Source organism: Berkeleyomyces rouxiae (genome assembly GCF_048999995.1).
Source record: "Berkeleyomyces rouxiae strain 22BRR77 chromosome Unknown BrBRR77_ptg000007l, whole genome shotgun sequence".
In the NCBI taxonomy this organism is placed as follows: Eukaryota; Fungi; Ascomycota; class Sordariomycetes; order Microascales; family Ceratocystidaceae; genus Berkeleyomyces; species Berkeleyomyces rouxiae.
In genome coordinates, this window is record NW_027396497.1 from 335,621 (window position 1) to 353,497 (window position 17,877).

The 17,877-nt window shown below is 49.9% G+C and overlaps 4 protein-coding genes across 4 annotated transcripts; 2 read left to right on the forward strand and 2 right to left on the reverse strand.

The window, feature by feature from the left end:
* Window positions 1-610: 610 nt before the first annotated feature.
* Window positions 611-1,742, forward strand: BROUX77_005873 (uncharacterized protein; the record flags this gene model as incomplete). The annotated part of the gene is made up of 3 exons (XM_073750794.1): window positions 611-787; window positions 858-1,259; window positions 1,359-1,742. The coding sequence occupies 3 exons, from the start codon at window positions 611-613 to the stop codon at window positions 1,740-1,742; spliced, it is 963 nt and encodes a 320-aa protein (XP_073603743.1).
* Window positions 1,743-2,767: 1,025 nt separating this feature from the next.
* BROUX77_005874 (uncharacterized protein) lies at window positions 2,768-3,304 on the reverse strand (the record flags this gene model as incomplete). The annotated part of the gene is made up of 2 exons (XM_073750795.1): window positions 2,768-3,112; window positions 3,188-3,304. The coding sequence occupies 2 exons, from the start codon at window positions 3,302-3,304 to the stop codon at window positions 2,768-2,770; spliced, it is 462 nt and encodes a 153-aa protein (XP_073603744.1).
* Window positions 3,305-4,816: 1,512 nt separating this feature from the next.
* Window positions 4,817-5,168, reverse strand: BROUX77_005875 (uncharacterized protein; the record flags this gene model as incomplete). The annotated part of the gene is made up of 2 exons (XM_073750796.1): window positions 4,817-4,937; window positions 5,008-5,168. 2 exons carry the CDS (start codon window positions 5,166-5,168, stop codon window positions 4,817-4,819), a joined length of 282 nt encoding a protein of 93 aa, XP_073603745.1.
* Window positions 5,169-10,565: 5,397 nt separating this feature from the next.
* On the forward strand, window positions 10,566-14,187 carry BROUX77_005876 (uncharacterized protein; the record flags this gene model as incomplete). Its single annotated transcript, XM_073750798.1, has 3 exons — window positions 10,566-10,568; window positions 10,908-11,171; window positions 11,260-14,187. The coding sequence occupies 3 exons, from the start codon at window positions 10,566-10,568 to the stop codon at window positions 14,185-14,187; spliced, it is 3,195 nt and encodes a 1,064-aa protein (XP_073603746.1).
* Window positions 14,188-17,877: the final 3,690 nt, after the last annotated feature.

Genomic DNA, 17,877 nt, shown 5'->3' on the forward strand with positions numbered 1-17,877 from the left:
AAGCCGCTGCACCAGTCATATTGTCACTGCCACCGCTCCGCATAACCTCTTCCAAGAGACACTTTTACCCATGCACACAACTGCTCTATGCCCGAACTCAACTCCGCCGTCTTTCCCGCCTCTTGCAGCCCAGCTCCAGCAAACCAGAAGAACCCACTTGGCCTTGCTTGCCGTGCCTTGAACCTCGCGCACCACTTACCACCACACTAGTTGCACCGCTAGTTTCTCCGCCTCTGCTCTGCCACCACGGCTCTCTAACCATATTCCGCACTATCCAGGCTCATTGTTTCTTCCACGCCCGCAAAGTAACCATCCGCGATTTAACCTCCCCCCATTTTAGAAAGTCGCCATCTATCCTCCTTGATTGTCGTTTCGTCCGCCGTTTACTCTCGGTTTCCGCAAATAACCCCGAAGTTCTGGCTTTCGTGTTCTAGAAGAAAGACCGAGACTATCTTGTCTCCCCCGCCCGGCTCTTTACTCTCTCTCTCTGCTCGGCTCCTCCGAGTTGATTCCACTGCTTCTTTGCCTCAGAGCACCTCCTTGTTTGACCAAGCGGACACATCTTCTGTCATCTTCTCGGGTCTATCTTCTACCTTCTCCAGTCACAAAAATGGACCAACACGATACTGATCTCGATTCCATAATCGACCGCCTCCTTGAGGTCCGTGGCAGCCGCCCTGGAAAGCAGGTTCAACTCCTAGAAAGCGAAATCCGCTTCCTGTGCACCAAGGCCCGTGATATTTTTATTTCTCAACCTATTTTGCTGGAGCTTGAGGCTCCCATCAAGGTCAGTTTGCGCGTCTGAGAACATAATTGGCCATCTTACAATGCTAACAATGCTTCTCCACACCCACTAGATTTGCGGTGATATCCATGGCCAGTACTACGACCTACTAAGACTCTTTGAGTATGGTGGCTTCCCCCCGGAGGCCAACTACCTGTTCCTCGGTGACTACGTCGATCGCGGCAAGCAGTCTCTTGAGACCATTTGCCTGCTGCTCGCCTACAAGATAAAATACCCCGAGAACTTTTTTATTCTGCGTGGTAACCACGAGTGTGCCTCCATCAACCGTATCTACGGCTTCTACGATGAGTGCAAGCGCCGGTACAACATCAAGCTATGGAAGACTTTTACCGACTGCTTCAACTGCCTGCCTATCGCCGCCATCATTGACGAGAAGATCTTCACCATGCACGGCGGTCTTTCTCCTGACCTGAACTCGATGGAGCAGATTCGTCGCGTCATGCGCCCCACTGACGTAAGTTATACTCATGAATCAATGTATTTTCTTATTGTGCCCGTGACCTCTTGTCTAACCATTGCCTTGGCAACCTTGCTTTCGTGCACCCCGACTTAGATTCCCGACTGTGGTCTGCTATGCGACCTCTTGTGGTCTGATCCCGACAAAGACATTACCGGCTGGAGCGAAAACGACCGTGGTGTCTCCTTCACCTTTGGCCCCGATGTCGTCTCTCGCTTCCTGACAAAACACGACATGGACCTTATTTGCCGTGCTCACCAGGTTGTCGAGGATGGATACGAGTTTTTCAGCAAGCGCCAGCTTGTCACCCTGTTCTCTGCCCCCAACTACTGTGGAGAGTTTGACAACGCCGGTGCCATGATGAGTGTTGACGAGAGCCTTCTGTGCTCATTCCAGATCCTCAAGCCTGCTGAGAAGAAGAAGTACGTTCGAGGAGCCCTTGGCGGAGGCAGCACCTCTTCCACCCCGCGCAAGAAGTAGAAGGACACAAAGCCGGTCTCGACGTCGAACCGCCGAGTTTTTTTTCTCTTCGACATTCCACCATCCAGCCCTATTCGACATCCCTCGGAAGTCGAGAACCCCTTTTCCCTTGCCCCTTCCCCTGCCCATCTTGTTTCGTTTCTTTCCATGATCCAATGCTTTTTTTCTCTCTCTCTTTTGCTTAGCCTCACTACCCATCTCCCGCCCCCATCGCTCCCCTCGTTATTCGACCTTGCCTACTTTGGCACACACCACGCACAATCAAGAAATAGAACATGTTTTACGAACTTTTCCCTCTTCATTTTTAGGTTCCGCCGGTAAACTGCTTTTTGTCGGCATTTCAGCACCCGCTCTTTCTTTTCCGTCCGTGGCTCTCGGTAACCGCCCACCGCCGTACATCATACCACGAGAACACTCTCCTCCATCGTCTTTTGCTTGCTTCTTTCCACCATCAACTACAACAACAACAACCATGACGACAACCTCTACTTACCACTACCAAAACTCCAACATGCACCTCCATCCTCAGTCAACGCATGCACGCATCGCCATACCGTATACCTAGTGACTCTTTTATGTTTTGTTTTCTTGGCCATCTTCTTCTGCGGAGGGGAAGGGGGTTAGCTTCTTGGGTCGCATACGTGTCGGTGCTGCTTTTTTTCTTAGTTAAAACACAGAACTCTTTTTTTTCTCCTACTTGTTTTTCTCTCTCCTCTTAATGTGGCTTATATCTCATTTCTGCTCCGTCTGCTCCGTCTGCTCGCTTTGCATTTTTTGATCTTGACGTTTTTCTGCTAGTCTCTCTCTCTCTCGCTTGCTCGCTGGTTATGTCTCCCAACTTGTCTCAAGATAACAATGCTCACCTCTCACGCGAATATACCTTTTTTACGTCATGATAATGCAATCGAACAGCTAGGCAGTGCGCTTGAGAAGTGATTTTTTCTTTCTTTTCTTATATATAACTATATATCATGCGGATCAAGCCATTGGGTTGGATTGGAGGCTACGCAACATGGACGTCAGAGCTAGCAATCTCCAGATGCACAATCGCCGGCTGTGGGTGCAAGTGCACTCTGCCCACCAGTCCCAGCAGGCCCCTCGGGCGTACCAGGCTCAGCTGCGGCCGTCTTGACGCGGTCATTGTGTCCGAGGTCGCGGCCGGGCTGGATGACGTCACGCACGCGGCGCTTGAGTTCTTTTGTCTCGGGGAAGCCGCCGTCGACTTTGCGGTCCCAGAGAACGCGGGAGAGCGTGGTGGCGGAGTCAGGCATGTTGCACTCTATGCTCACGATAAACACGCCGCCTGTGCTTGGCTGGAGCGCGACTTCGCCTAGGGCTGTGGCGAAGGTTGATAAAAGTTCTTGGGCAAACTTTAAGGGGGAGGGGGGAGAGAAGGGAAAAGGGTTAGTAGGGTTTTGTGAAGAAAAATAAAAAATAAAACATACATATGCGGCGCGCAGCATCCATTTGCATTGCGTGCAGAATTGGATGGTGATCCGAGGCAGGATGGGCGGGTGGGTGAGGCTGAGAGCCGGTGGCAGAGGTGCAGGTCCAGCCGACATTTTTATATTATGTATTAAACGAGGGGGAGGAGATGATGTAGAAGTTTGGTATCTAGATTAGTAACTAGTTAGTTATCTTATTTTGAAGCAAAAGGAATTATCCGCATGTATCAAAGCAAAGTGCAATTCATGGGAATATGCTCGACATTCCGTTGAGCTGGGAAACGAGAGAGATCCAAAGTACAGCAACCCTAGTTGAGGTTGTTGGTCTGGACCCTAAGCGGAGTGTCTCATTCCTTATCTCCAGCAGATGGAGAGAGTAATATAAAGTACTAATCTCCACAGGCCCCCCTCCCTTCCCCTGTTGTTCCGAGTGGGCTCTTGGTCTTTCCAACGTGCAGCTTGCATGCTTTTGGCATAGACGCATAATGGGCATTTGGCACGGGGCAAGATGTAGACCGGAGAGAGATAGATAGAGAGAGACATTATGCTTTCGAATAGGGTTCCATTTTTATTGAGTAAGATGATGAAAATAGCCAGAAAGACACGGTGAGCCAAGGTTGAGCTCATGCTGCATGCAGGCACATCAGCCGACCTGACAGCTGTGGCAACGCTTGATGTGAGAAGAGAGAGCGAGGCCGACTAACTTACACACGCCCATTTCAAAAAGGAGGTTCCGAGGCAGTAGTTTACATTAGACTGGAAGAAAAAAAATTAGGAGAGGAAGAAAAAATTAAGGAAATAAATAAGTTGAGCCTAGAGAGGAAAGAAGTAGAAGAAGAAAAAAAAAACGAAGATAAATGGTATTTGACGATGGCGGACACAAAAAGTAATAAAAAAAGGTCAAGAGTAAATCACACAGAAAAATCGCAGATTGGTGATGATGGGGGAGAAAACGAGGGCCAGAAAGTAGAGGGGGAAACAACGAGGAATTCCACCAAGGGAAACGCCAGAAGGGAAGAAGAGAACGAGGGAGCACATCACCACCGTAAGTCCGAAGAGAAGAGAGAGATGTGGCAGTCAACAGGAGAAAGAGGAAGAGAAGAGCAGGACAGAAGATGGCCAATCATAATGAAAAAAAAAAAAAAAAACAATGACCAACGGACGCAAATCAAGAGACAAACAGGAGACTATAGATGGAAGAGGACAAGATGGGGGATCCGGAGAGACAGCTGGAGGAGGAGAAGACCAAAAGTGAGTGGCAGTACGCAGCGCCGGCCGCTTGTCCCGGTGGGTGTGCGAGGAGCTCAAGAGCAAAGCGGGATTTTACGGGGACAAGCGTGCGAGAGAAAAGTGGATGAGCAGAAAACGACGTCGCAGGCGGCGGAACGGCGGCATCATGAGAACCGGTGCATGCCTCGTTGATTTGGCGACGTCTCATCGGGAGAGAGGGGAGATGGCGAGAAAGGCGTTCCGACAAGGCCAAGGGCGACTGTGTGTGTCGGTTTTCTTGCACCCAGTCCTGTCTCTGGTCCAAGGGAGGGGAGAGGAGAGAGAGGGAGAGAGAATTCGTTGTATTCGTCTTGACAGAAACAGAAAAGAAAAAAGAAAATAGGTTGTCGTTGTCGGTCTTCACATCACCACACAGCAGCCGCCGCTCTGTTGGGGAGCATAGGGATCTTCGCCGCGTGGTACGGTCCCCCATACCGACGGGACCATGTAGTCTCGTGTGCTGTTGCAGTAGGAGACGATGCTAGAGAGAGAGAGAAAGATGTTAGCAGAGCACAAAAGAGGACGGGAGAGCGAGAAAGGGACCGGCTCACCTCTTGGAAGCTACGCTGACAGCGATGCGCTCGCGGTCGAGATCTTCACGAAGGCGGTTGTTCAGCTCCATCAAACGGCGAAGCTTGAGATCGGCCATCGACTGCTTGGTCTTTTTGATCTGGGACGCGTCGCCGACATCGCGCGAGGTGTACTGAGGCATGGTGGGCAGCGGGGACGGAGAAGTGGTGGTGATGGTGGCTTTTTTTTGGTCTGGGAGATGGGCGTCGTCGAGTCGTCGCGTCAATTGGGATTCTTCAAAAGGAGAGAGCAAGTCGTCGGAAATAGCGGTCGTCGCGAGGGGGGAAAATAATGGCGTGGAAGAATGAAGTGAGTCTCGATGGAGTTTAGTTCGATGCGATGGAAATGCGTGAAGTGATGCGAGCGATTTTGGCAATGAGCAGAGCGGCTTTGGTGTGCGTTTTTTTTTCTTCTTTGATGGTATTTCTCCTCCTGTGAAATATTTAAAAAAAAAAAAAAAAAAACAAGCAGGACGTTGAAGCTAGATTTCAACGAGAAGAGAAATAGCTTGAATAAAATTCCGGTGAGAAGAATTGACAAAAAAAAGAGGAAAATCGAAACCCAACAGCTTGAGGAAAGGAAAAAAGAAAAAGAAAAAGCAGAAGAAAAAGGGCCTGGAGCAGCACCATAAAAGGAGAATTCGCGCACCCAGCCAATCACAGCGCAGCATTCCGCATCCGTTCGCGGCGAGGGAATGGGGTCCGGCTGGCCAGGCAAATGCGGTACGGACCAGAAAGCAGGAACAAGCAAAGGTCAAAGAGACCGAAGAGCTACTGTGGTCTACTGTGGTCTACTCTAACTGCTCTCCTCTACTAAAACCTCGTCTCACGCTATCTCGCATCTACGCCGCCCACTGTGAAGTCGCGGTTTAGAAAGACCGACTCCAGCTCCAGCGCTCCTCGTGCGGCCAGCACACAACCGTGTAATAACTGTAGAATCAATGCCTCGTCTCGTGCTGCACGCAAGATGGCGCCCCAAACATTGCTGAACACCAAAACAACAGCCTGCACACAACACAACACAGCTGCGCTCGTACAAGTAGCAAAGTAACACACATACCCGCACATACACACGGATGGAGGCCAAAGCCACAGCTCAGGCTAGGGACGGAGAGACGGACGGGCACGCCCACGCCCAAGCCCAAGCTCATCAACAAGTCAAATGCCAGAACAAGACAGGTCCCCGGCAAGAAGAAGCCCATAACACCACAACATGACAAGGAAGGATTTGGTGAAATGAGAGCAGACAGGGGTGCGACCCCAGGGGGGGGACACAGACACCATAAACTGGAAGACAGAGTGCTGGGTGCTGGGTGGTGTTTAGCCCCAAGACATTAGAGCGTGTGCGGTGGATGGATGGAACTGGCAACTGGCAACTTGGCCTTCACTGGAACCAACTGGACAAACTACGTGTTCGCTTAACGAGGGCCAATGGCCGCCACCTTGCTTCTTCTTCGCTGCGCCCACTGCTTTGCTGTGCTTTGTGTTGCTTTGCGTTGCTTTGCCGGCAGCGCTCGCTTCTCTCTCTCTCTCTTCTTGTCTCCCTCTGCACAAAGCCCTTGTGCGGTGGCAAGTCGAACGGGTGCGTGTAACAGCTAGAAGGCCGCCTGTGCTGAGAAAAGATGTACACCCATACAAGTGTGTAATAGCTAGTTATCATATTGCATAACTAGTCAACTATAGCATTGTTTGGTTGGTTGGTTGGTTATGCCCCGTGAGCTGTGCGTCTCTCGCTGTTGTTATGTGGCATGACTAAGCAAACAGGCGGCATCTGCAAAACATGCGCAGTACACATGGCATCTGCTCGAGTCCGCGACTTCCTCTCCAACAAGAAGAAAAAAAAAAACTGCAAATGTAAACTGCCTGTAGCGAAATAAGCAGGAGCTTGAGAAAGCTGCAAGAGGAAGCTGCGCGCGCATTACCTGCCTTCTTTGGTCCCGTCTGCCAGTTCGTCCACTAGCCCACTTCTTTCCCTTCCTTCCCTCTGCTAAGAAATTACATCAGGAAGGAGGAAGCCTGCATTTGCCCCACACCGTACCCGGAGCCCAGCAGAGCACTGTGCCCGTATCTTGTCTGTACCCCGTGCCGGCCGTCTTTCTCTCCCTTTGGCTTTGGGGGGTTTTTTTTTCTTTTCTTCCATACTCTTTGCTTGCTCTCTGAATTGGCCCTTTTTTGAGGGGCTGGCTGGTTTACCGGTTTTCAGTGCCTTGTCTTCCAGTGTCTTTGACTTTTTCTCAATCAGTATACAACTACACTTTTAGCATCATTTGCAGATAGAGAAAGATGCAAGTAACACAAGTATATATCCCTCCTTCCTCTCTCTGCAGTCTCCAGGGGCCAGTGTCACATCGTCGCTATCCTACACTCGGACTCGCACTGTGTCTGGTACAAGTACAAGCTACATTCATTCATTCACACATATGTACATACATACACACACAGCGCCCAGAGTCTCCAGCCCACTGACCTCTGCTCCTCAGTCCTCAGTCTCTCCCGCGTCTCTCCTTGAACTTGAGCTAGTTGGCCCGTCTGGCAAAAATGTCTCCCGGCCCGTCTTCGTTTTTGGCTCTGGCTGAGTCCTGAGTTCTCCCCTGCTCAATAGTATCGGTATCGGTCTGCTAGCTTCGGTCTTGTTTCTGGAGTCGTCATAGTCGGTCTTGCTTGCCCTTAGCGTGAACCTTACAATCACTCACACTCACTCATGCCAGCGCTTGTCCCAGTATGGCCCCAACTACTTTGCATTAACTTAACTAGTTGGTTGCATTACTATATATGTATTTCCACATTCTAACCTGCTAGCCCCTGATCTCAGCCTGGGCCCTGTGGCGAGACAGATGCCCCGTCCCAGACTTCGTGTCTACATTGATTGCTCTCGACATTTGCATTTGCCCGGTGCTGTTTTGTTTTGATTTTGTCTTCAACGTCTAAATCTTTCACGGTGAGAAACAGCGACGGAGATCTGGCTAAAAGACGAGAAAACAAGTGGCAGATAACTGGGCCACACCCACAGCACTTGGCCGATTCTACATGTCATGCTGTGCAGTCTCTGCGGTGCCTGGCGTCTGCAACTTTGTCCCTCGGCAAATACCACTCTGTTCCTGAAGACTTGGTCTGCAGCCTATCTACAGAGAGCAACAATATGCCGCTATATCTGCGGTGTTTGAAGCTGTGAGCCTGCTTCTATATGCCGTGACCAAATCTCAGGGCCATGTTTGCCTCCCTCTGGTTATCTGGAGGTGAAACTTGTCGCTCTGAACACCCTGTGATACCGTCGCTTTGTTTTCTCTCGAATGCTTTTCTCTGCTACCAATGAAAGAGCCCACACATGCATACACACATATCTTTACTTGTATGCGCTCCTGCCCCGCCCCTCTGCTTCGATCTCATGACGGTCGGTGCTCCGTGTCCACCACCAAACACAAACAAGAATTCTGAAACTGGGCATTTAGCTTCATTCAGCCGGTTTCCATTCCAGCCTCTTCTGACATAGATTGAACCACATACAATCATGCACATCAGTGATAAATGTATACCTGCTTGGACTCGTCATCTCGATGCCAACCTACCACTCCATGTAGTGCAATTCTGTATTAAGGTTGGGTTTTGCTTCGGAAGGTTTTCTTTTCTCTAAACCCTGGTTCTGGCCGGTCTACATTTCTTCTCTTGACAGAGTAACGTATAAAGTCAGCCAGCCCTGTGAGCTGATCGTGATCAGCCCTGTAGCGTAGGGTAGGTGTATGTAACAGTTTTGGAACAAACAGCAAGAGACCCTGTATACCGCCCACTAGCAATCCCTTGCACCATCAGCCCAGATGTCTGTAACACAAATCCAGGTGCCTGGAGGAAAGTTTGGGCTCGGTCCATAGACATGCATCACACCTTCACCTTAAGATGTGTATTTGCTATGTAGTGAGTTGATATTTGCTTAGTAACTTCATCTCTACCTCGGAATTAAGCTTGATAGCCGGAAGTTAGCATTATTCACCGATTTCATCTCCAAAAGTAACAGCCTATGACCAATACAGGAACACCTAAACGAGGCTCGCATGATCTCTGTAGCATAGCTACTCACGACGCTTTTGGACACTCTTTTAGATGACGAATATCTGAGCCGTTACCCGTTATTCTCTATGTACCAATTGACTCTACTCAAGGTACACGGCTCCAAGCCGCCCAAATGTACTCGGTCAGATTGAGATTGAGCGAGTCAGAAAGACACTGGTGACATGCACTGTACGTCAGTTCAGACGCTTTCGGAACATGAAAAAACACGATAGCTTGATGAAAATCTCATGTGCTCTATCCGAAAAGACCTCTTCATGTCCATACAATAGGACTAATAATGTGATTTTAAAACGATTCTTAGTACCAACTGTTTCCTGCAAACATGCCTTCCTTTAGTAGCCCATGTTGTATGTATGACTTGTGGCCTGCTCTGACTATGCCGTTTTCACATTGCCCAAGTTTTCTTTCGCGAGAAAAGCTTCATAGTGTAAAATTGAATAGAGCATGCGAGGCCAAGTTACGAAGTGGCGTCACTAGGACACATCGCCGGCCTTGACCTTGATTCGACCATCTCATGACAGTTAGTCAAAAACAAACACGTAGATGGATACCTTTTTGGCAGGAAAATGAAAACCGTAAGAAACTTCTAGAGAAACTAGATTCTATGGCCGAGGTGTGTATTTGTAATGTCCATATCACTTGTTGAAGCAGATTTTGAAATGGTAGTGCCTGCATACATACATACACATCTTGTACGACATGAAAGTCTGCAGGGTAGTCACTAACCACAAGGAGTCAACTCGGTGTGTAACTAGCTCCAGTCAACTGTGGAATGGAGTCCCATGAAACTTGACTCGGGTGTTTGGAATTTGGCACTTTGCATATACAAAAGTATATGGAATAGATACCCATAGACGACGTGTTATTTTGAGCTTTCAAGCTAAGCCTCATGCAGCATTTTACTGCCATGGCGAAAAAGAGTGTAGACTTGACGTCAGATTGGACGTGAAGCTTGAAGAAGCCTAGTTATCTGATGATGATACAGACCCTGGTATACATGCGTTGCTCTGGTGGGCCCACAACCCCCGAAGTGACCTGTTCCATAATGTTGCCAACCCTAAAGCGGTGCATTTCACATCAAGGCCCAAATGCGGCTAATGCATGGCAGAACTCAAAAGCCACCAATTGGTCACGTGACTAAAGTCGACCACCTACAAAAACCTTAAAGCTCCCAGAAAGTTTCAAATACCGCTGAACCCCCCGGAACAAAGGTGGGGCACAACACAAATGCCCACAGGAAATTTCTTAGAGTCCAGAAAAAAAATATCCCACCATCCAATTCCCCCTCCTTCAGCCAGCCGATCGCCGTCAAGCAAGCGAAAGCCCTTCTTCACGATCGCGACTGTACGGCTAGGACTTCATATCGTCTACGATTTTCCACGACGTCTGAAAGCCGATCTCATAAAGCCCGATCTCCCATCGGCAAGTCCGACTTTTAATATCATTGCACAAAGGTCACTGAAGGATTGCCCATCATGGTGAGTGCTTCTCTTCTCCTAAGCGTGATGGTGTTTGCGGTTGCGGCCACTGTTGCCGTTGTCACTTCCCCGGCCTACCCTTATTGTCTTTCTTGTTGCCCGTCATCTGCATCCCATCTATCTTCAGACTCTCCTTCCCTTGTCTCATGTGTTTTATTCCATCAAACCCTCTGTGACTTCGACACATCACCATCCGAGGGGCACCATTCCAATACGACCCACCCACCTACCCGTGATGCCATGCCACCATGTCATCTTCCGTTGTTCATGTCGCCCTGTCTCTCTATCAAAGTGGCCTTTGTGACCCAATGCTAACCCAACCTGTGTTCATTCTCATAGCCGCCTCCGCCGCATCAAAAACCCGAAAATGTCCTTAAGCGGGCTAACGAGCTGATCGGGGTCAACCAGGCCCCGGCCGCCCTCACCCTACTTCACGAACACATCACCTCCAAGCGTTCCAGAAATGTTGCCATCACCTCTCTGGAGCCTGTCATGCTTCTGCTCGTCGACCTGTCAGTTGAGCAGAAGAAGGGAAAGCTTGCCAAGGATGCTCTGTACTCGTACAAGAACATGTCCCAGAACACCAACATTGCTACTATCGAGGTACGGTTACCCCTTGATTCTCAAAGACACAGGGAAAAAATTATACCCCACGGATGAATCATTTACTAATCATAATTACTTCCTTTAGCTTGTGCTGAAGCGCTTCATCGAGCTAGCTGTTGCCAAGGTCACCTCCGCCCAGGCCAAGGCTGACGAAATCCAGCTGTCTATCGACGCCAATGCCACCTCTGGCGAGGCAAACATCGATGACCTCGAGGCCACTGAGACCCCCGAGTCTATCATGCTTGCCACTGTCTCTGGCGAACAGTCCCGTGACCGTACTGATCGTGCCATTGTCACTCCCTGGCTCAAGTTCCTCTGGGAGGCGTACCGCACTGTCCTGGACATCCTCCGTAACAACGCCCGTCTGGAGACTCTGTACCAAAGCACTGCTGCTCAGGCCTTTGACTTCTGCCTCAAATACAGCCGCAAGACCGAGTTCCGCCGTCTGTGCGAACTTCTCCGCAACCATGTTCAGACTGCCGCCAAGTACTCGTCTCAGATGCACGCCATTAACCTGAACGACCCCGAGACCCTTCAGCGTCACCTTGAGACCCGTTTCCAGCAGCTGAACGTTGCTGTCGAACTTGAGCTGTGGCAAGAGGCCTTCCGCTCCGTTGAGGATATTCACACCCTGCTTAACCTGAGCAAGCGTCCCCCTAAGAACATCATGATGGCCAACTACTACGAGAAGCTTACCCGCATCTTCCTCGTCGGCGAGAACTACCTGTTCCACGCTGCTGCCTGGTCTCGTTACTTCACCCTGCTCCGCCAGTCCTCTATCGTCGTTTCCATTGGCCAGGGTAAGAAGGCTGACAACCCGCCTGTTGGTGAGGCCGACATTCAGCGTGCTGCTTCGTTTGTTTTGCTCGCCGCTCTTGCTATTCCTGTCATTAGCACCTCCAGATCTCGTGGTGCAATGGTTGACTTTGATGAGGCCAAGAAGAACAAGAACTCTCGTCTGACTCACCTTCTGGGTATGGCCCAGGCCCCCACCCGTGCTGGCCTGTTCCGTGACGCCATGTCCAAGTCCATGCTCAAGCGTGCCCTTCCCGAGATCCGCGAGCTCTACAACATTCTCGAGGTTGATTTCCACCCCCTGTCCATCTGCAAGAAGATTTCTCCCATTCTGAGCAAGATCGGTGAGGACGAGGAGATGGCCAAGTACATCCAGCCTCTCCAGCAGGTTATCTTGACCCGTCTGTTCCAGCAGCTGTCTCAGGTCTACGACACTGTTGACCTGGACTTTGTCCAGAAGCTGGCCAACTTCCCCGAGCCCTACCAGGTCAGCCGCTCCACCATTGAGAAGTTCATCATGAACGGCAACAAGAAGGGTGACCTGGCCATCCGCATGAACCACGCTACTGGTGTTCTGAGCTTCGACAACGATGTCTTCTCTTCTGCTAAGGCCACCCACTCTGGTTCTTCCGCTGGCTCTGCCGAGTCTGAGGGTGCTATCCAGCGTCTACAGAGCACCCCCTCCGACATCATCCGCTCTCAGCTTACCCGCCTGGCCAAGTCTCTGTACACTACTTGCTATTACATTGACCCTGAATTCAGCCAGGCTCGCATTGCCGCCCGTGACGCTGCTCTGAAGCGTGCCCGTGAGGGTGCCGAGGCTGAGCACCTTGAGGTTCTCTCTCGTCGCGATGTCATCCAGAAGCGCAATGACGCTGCCTTTGAGCAGCAGGCTAAGAAGGATAAGGAGGCTGCCACCCAGAAGCGCCTGCTGGAGCAGCAACTGCAAGAGGCCGAGGCCCGCCGCCTGGCCACTGAACAGAGAGAGCGTGAGGAGCGCCGCATGAAGGCCGAGCGCGACCGTGTCCGTCGCGAGGAGGTTCAGAAGCAGCTTGCCGATCTCAACATTGCTCCTGATGCTCTTGAAGAACTCGGTGACTTGGATAACGTTGACAGCAACGACATCCGCAGACTCAAGCTTGTTCAGCTCGAGCGTGAAAAGAACGACATTAGCCAGAAGATGCGCGTCACTGCTAAGCGCCTGGATCACTTGGAGCGTGCTTTCCGTAAGATGGAGGCCAAGAAGCTGTCTGCCGATTACGAGGCTCAGATCAAGAGTGACACTGATGCTTACGAGCGTTTCAAGGCCCAGACCCTCGCCGAGGCCGAGGAAAAGCACAAGCTCAGCGTCGAGCTGAAGAATCGTCTTGGCCGTATCATGCCCTACTACGAGGAGTTCCGTGCATCTCTTCATGAAAGACGCCGTGACGAGTTTGAGCGTCGTCGCCGTGACGCCGAACGTGAGCTTGAGCGCCAGATCACTGCTCGCAAGAAGGAGTACCGTGAGAAGAAGCTTCGTGAGAAGCGTGAACGCGAGCAGAAGGAGCGTGAGCTCCATGAAGCCGAGGAGAAGGCTGCTCGCGAGAAGGAGGAGCGCGAACGTCGTGCTGCTGCTGAGCGCGAGGAGATGCACCGCCTCAGAGAACAGCGCATTCGCGAACGCGAAGAGATGGCCGAGAAGGCTGCTATGCAGCAACGTCGCGAGGAAGAGGCCATGGCTCGTCGCAAACAAGCTGCAGCTGAGGTTGCCTCTCCTGTCGAAGGACGGAGACCCGCAGGACAGCCCCTACTTACCCGCACTAACGTTCCTGGAGGCAGTTGGCGCGAGCGGGAAGCCAACAAAGCCGCAGCTGAAGCCACTGTCCCTGCCGACAGCCCACAGACAGAGCGTCGCATGCCCATGCGACCTGCCGCTGGACCTCGCGACGAGGCCCATCCCTCTGGCCGTCCCCGTCTTAACTTGCAGTCCCGCACTATCAACGACACCCCTAAGCCCGAGACGAACAACAGCTCGTGGCGGGCCAAGGAGGCCGCGTCCAGCGAGTCCTGGAGTGCTAGCTCGGCCCGTGGCGGCCAGCGCGGCGGCGCTCCTCTGTCGCGCGACGGCTCTAGCCGCACTGCGACGCCAATTGCTGCAAGCGACCCTGCTGTCAAGCCGTTGTCGACTGGCGGCGCTGGCAAGTGGGTGCCTTCGCGTAGACGGGAGGCTGGCAACTAAAGCTGGCAATTGAGCTGTTGATACTTTTCTCATCTTATATCTCTGGCATCCGCGCTCTGTTTCGTTTTCCTCGGCACTTGTCTCTTCCTCTTTCACCTCCTTTCTCTCTGTGTGTGTGTTTGTATGTGTTTGTCCATGGCGCTGCCCTTGGCTCACACCTCACCCTCCTCATGTCCTTTTTTTCTTTTATTATTCGTGTTGTTCTTTTATTTACTCCTTCTTCCTTCTCCGCGCACGCGTGTTTCGTTGAAAGGGAAAGTTGATGACGTTGATGACGGGTAGAAAAATTGCTGGGATAACTTAAGGAAAAGTAATGCGTTCATCATTTCTGTCTGTTTGTCTATTTTTCCTTTTTTGTTTTTTTTTCTTCTTCTTTTTTGCTTCCTCTTGGCTTTTGTCTGGTTTTTTTCTTTGTTCTTGTTTTATTTTTGATGTTTTTTACCTGTCGACTTCAGTTGGGATTGTGGGTTCTTGCATTCGCACTTTTGCTTGTGCTTGGTAGTATCTTCGTGCAGAGAATACACTCCAAAATTTGCGCCAAAGTCTTTAATGCTGCCCTTAGTTGATCGAGATCGAGATCGTGATCGTGACCGTGCTATGTGTGTGTGTGTGTGTGTGTGTGTAGGTGTGTTGTTAGTGTTTATTAATGTCAACCCCGGGTAACCCTAACATGTCTTCCGGAGGAGCGGGAGAGAACTTGAAGTTGTACAGTAATGTTGTAGTGATTTTGCATGGAGAACAGTTTATTCAAGTTTTCTAGAGGAAATTTGTGATAGTATGCTAGGTGATATGTGGGGCGAGGTCACGTGGTGTGGCTGAGTGGCTGAGACTGCGTATCACCACAACAAGTAAGTTGCCACAAGTTTATCCCCACTAGTGACCAAACCACCATGGGATTGGATGATGATGCATCTTTATGTAGAGTTTTCTCAACCACATGAAATTCAATTCGTATGTTCTTTGTACGAAGTTCAAGCTCTGCTTCTACTCTGCAAGATTTGATATACTAACCCAAAGCTCGGGGCAGATTTACGATCTTTTCTCTAATGAGGTGATTCACCTCAAAATCAGAGGCTGTAAAATCTCCATCTATATTTTCTCGATGCAACGACGGAGTTCAAGTCTACCATCTGAATTATTCACGGCATCTTGGAGAAGAAAGTCTTCCGCATGAATACATTCCTTCAGAATTCCGCCAGTGTTTCGACAAAGAAAGTTATGAAGCCCGGAAGAGGTTCGTGATATTTACAGTGATAATCAGCTGGAATTACGAAACCTGCATGAACTTGGAAACGCCATAACCCATGCAATGGCCCGATGTATTTAATGCGGGCTTGATATTGATGTAGCTTGATCATCTCTTTATCAGTGGCAACTCTTTAACTTTCAAAAGCTTTCCATTTGCCTGTGTAATATAAAGAAACATCAGGTTGGTCGGTTTCTCGGGGATCAGAACGGTCTAAATTTTCTGAAGGGGTTCCCACGCAATTAGGCGTTCATTATTAAAGGTTGACATGATAGATCGATTGTTGAACGGATTGCACTTCTCTGGATATCCATATTGGAGTTTGGCCTTTGGCGTGGAAGTTTTGTTGGCGGTTTGAAGTATACGGGTGAAGTCTTGTGGTTTATCTGGGCCTTCTTCGCAATGGACATCGCCGATGTTTCTTCCTGTGAAAGCGCAACCACCGCTTTTTTTCTGCTTCCAGAAATATAATTCTGACTTCTCTAGTGATTGGAGCATGCAATGTCACAAAAAAGGCGTTCTAAAGTTATTTCGTTGAAGAGCTGTCGTGGTTTAAGTTAAAGCGATGATTACCACGGTGTTAAGAATTTCGCCAAGTTTTTCAAAGTGGGGACAAGCCTTTGTAGGTCTCGTCCTTGTTCTACTTTCTACTCCAGTAACTGGTGATTGATACTTTCCCATCAACCTTGCTTCACACCTTGCGTAGCCTTGCGTAGTTAGCAAGTCTTCTTTTTCCCTTCTTCTTTCCTTTTTCTTTTTCTCTTTTTTTTCTCATTGCCTTCTCACGCTCATCCATCTTCCCTGTTCCCCTTCCCTTCCCCCCCCCCCCCGGGCGGCAGAAGGAAAAAAATAAAATAATGCAGTGGTACAGGTGAGGCTTTGCTCAGCTCAAGCGGTACTGTTGCATTTCATTGGATTGGGTGGGTGTTCTAGGCCGTTTTTATTTATGGACGCATGGGCAAGCATACAAGCGCTCGTTGCTAGTTGTCTAGTTACTAGAATAGGCTGTAGCCATGCATTCTTTTTTTTTTTGTTTTTTTTGCATTGGGTTGCTTGGACGGGACCCTGGGGTTCTGATCTCGGGGGTTTCTTGGTACTGGCGGGTCAAGTACGATGATGCATGTACGGATATGCATCTTTGGCGGAGAAGAGAGAGAGTCTCTCTTCGTATATGTAGCGACCCTGTAGACATGGATAGATATGGATGATAGGTGACAGGGAGGAGGGGGTGTTGTGGCCATGTCGTGTCGGGCTCTAGGCCAGAAAAGAAAGTTGCATGTAGTGGCAAGGAAAAAGGAAAAGAAAGGCATTTTGAGGCCATTTTAGCTTCTTTTTTTTCTTGAGCTGAAAGGCTTTTGTGAGTTGGAATGTTGAATGCATGTGTGCCTGTATAAAAGTGAAGGATTGAAAGGGAAGAGCTGAGAAACTTAATTTTAGGGTTCGTGCCAAAACCAAACAAAACATTGATCGACCCTTGTGTCACACTCGCCTGAAAAAGCGCTGATCGAGAAAGAGGGAGAGAGCATTAGTGTCTGCCTCTAGTCGGGCCAATTTGATATCGTTTCTTCCAGAGCCCTGAAAGGATATCCTTTTTCGTAACCAGCAGCCCAAGGAGGAGAATAAGAAGATGAAAAGAACCCCGCGCTGGGAACAGGATCTGCAATTGGGGGGAGGGGGAGGATGGGTTATTGTGTTATTGTGTTGCCCTAATATTCACTCCAAAGGAGCTTTCCGGTCCCTGTAAGACAAGACACAGACAGAATCCATCCTGGTTGACGGCTTTGAAGTGGCGGGAACGGCTGCCGCCGGCATCACAACTGAGACATACAGAGGCGTGAGAGGAGTGTAAGTATGTACATGTGCCTGTGCATATTCAAGCAAGTATACACGCTATTTGCATGTATATAAATGCGTGTGTTTGCATGTAGAGGTTAAATATAGAACAGCCGTGGGAACGAGGGAAAGGATTGACGGGGCCGTGCCCAAGAGCCTCGTTCTGTGAAGTCGACATGTGGATGTGGATGGGTCTATATGCCTGTATCTAGAGTCTAGGCGCACTTGTTTCTGGGGACTTTAAAGAGCGGTGACGTTGGAGCCTGTGGACAGACCTAAACGAAGGTCTTGTCGCAGTAAACCTGAGCCGTATTTTTCAAGAGGCCGAGATGTGATCTAACAAGGCTGAGCTGTAATCACATACGGAGGACAGACTGATTGCTGCGTGTCACACCTCGGGGCCGCTAGTTCCCCTGGGCTAACCTCAATAAACATAAAAAAGGGGGCTCAATGCCAAAATAGTCGCACAAGCCAACCACTTCCAGCTTATCGTAGCTGATACTGTGCACCTTGCGGTCTCCAACCACCTTTGGCTATCCGGGATATAGTTGCTACATACAGCCATTCCGTAGTATGGCTCTGTTGTCAGTTCCTCAAGCTCTTGTCAAAGC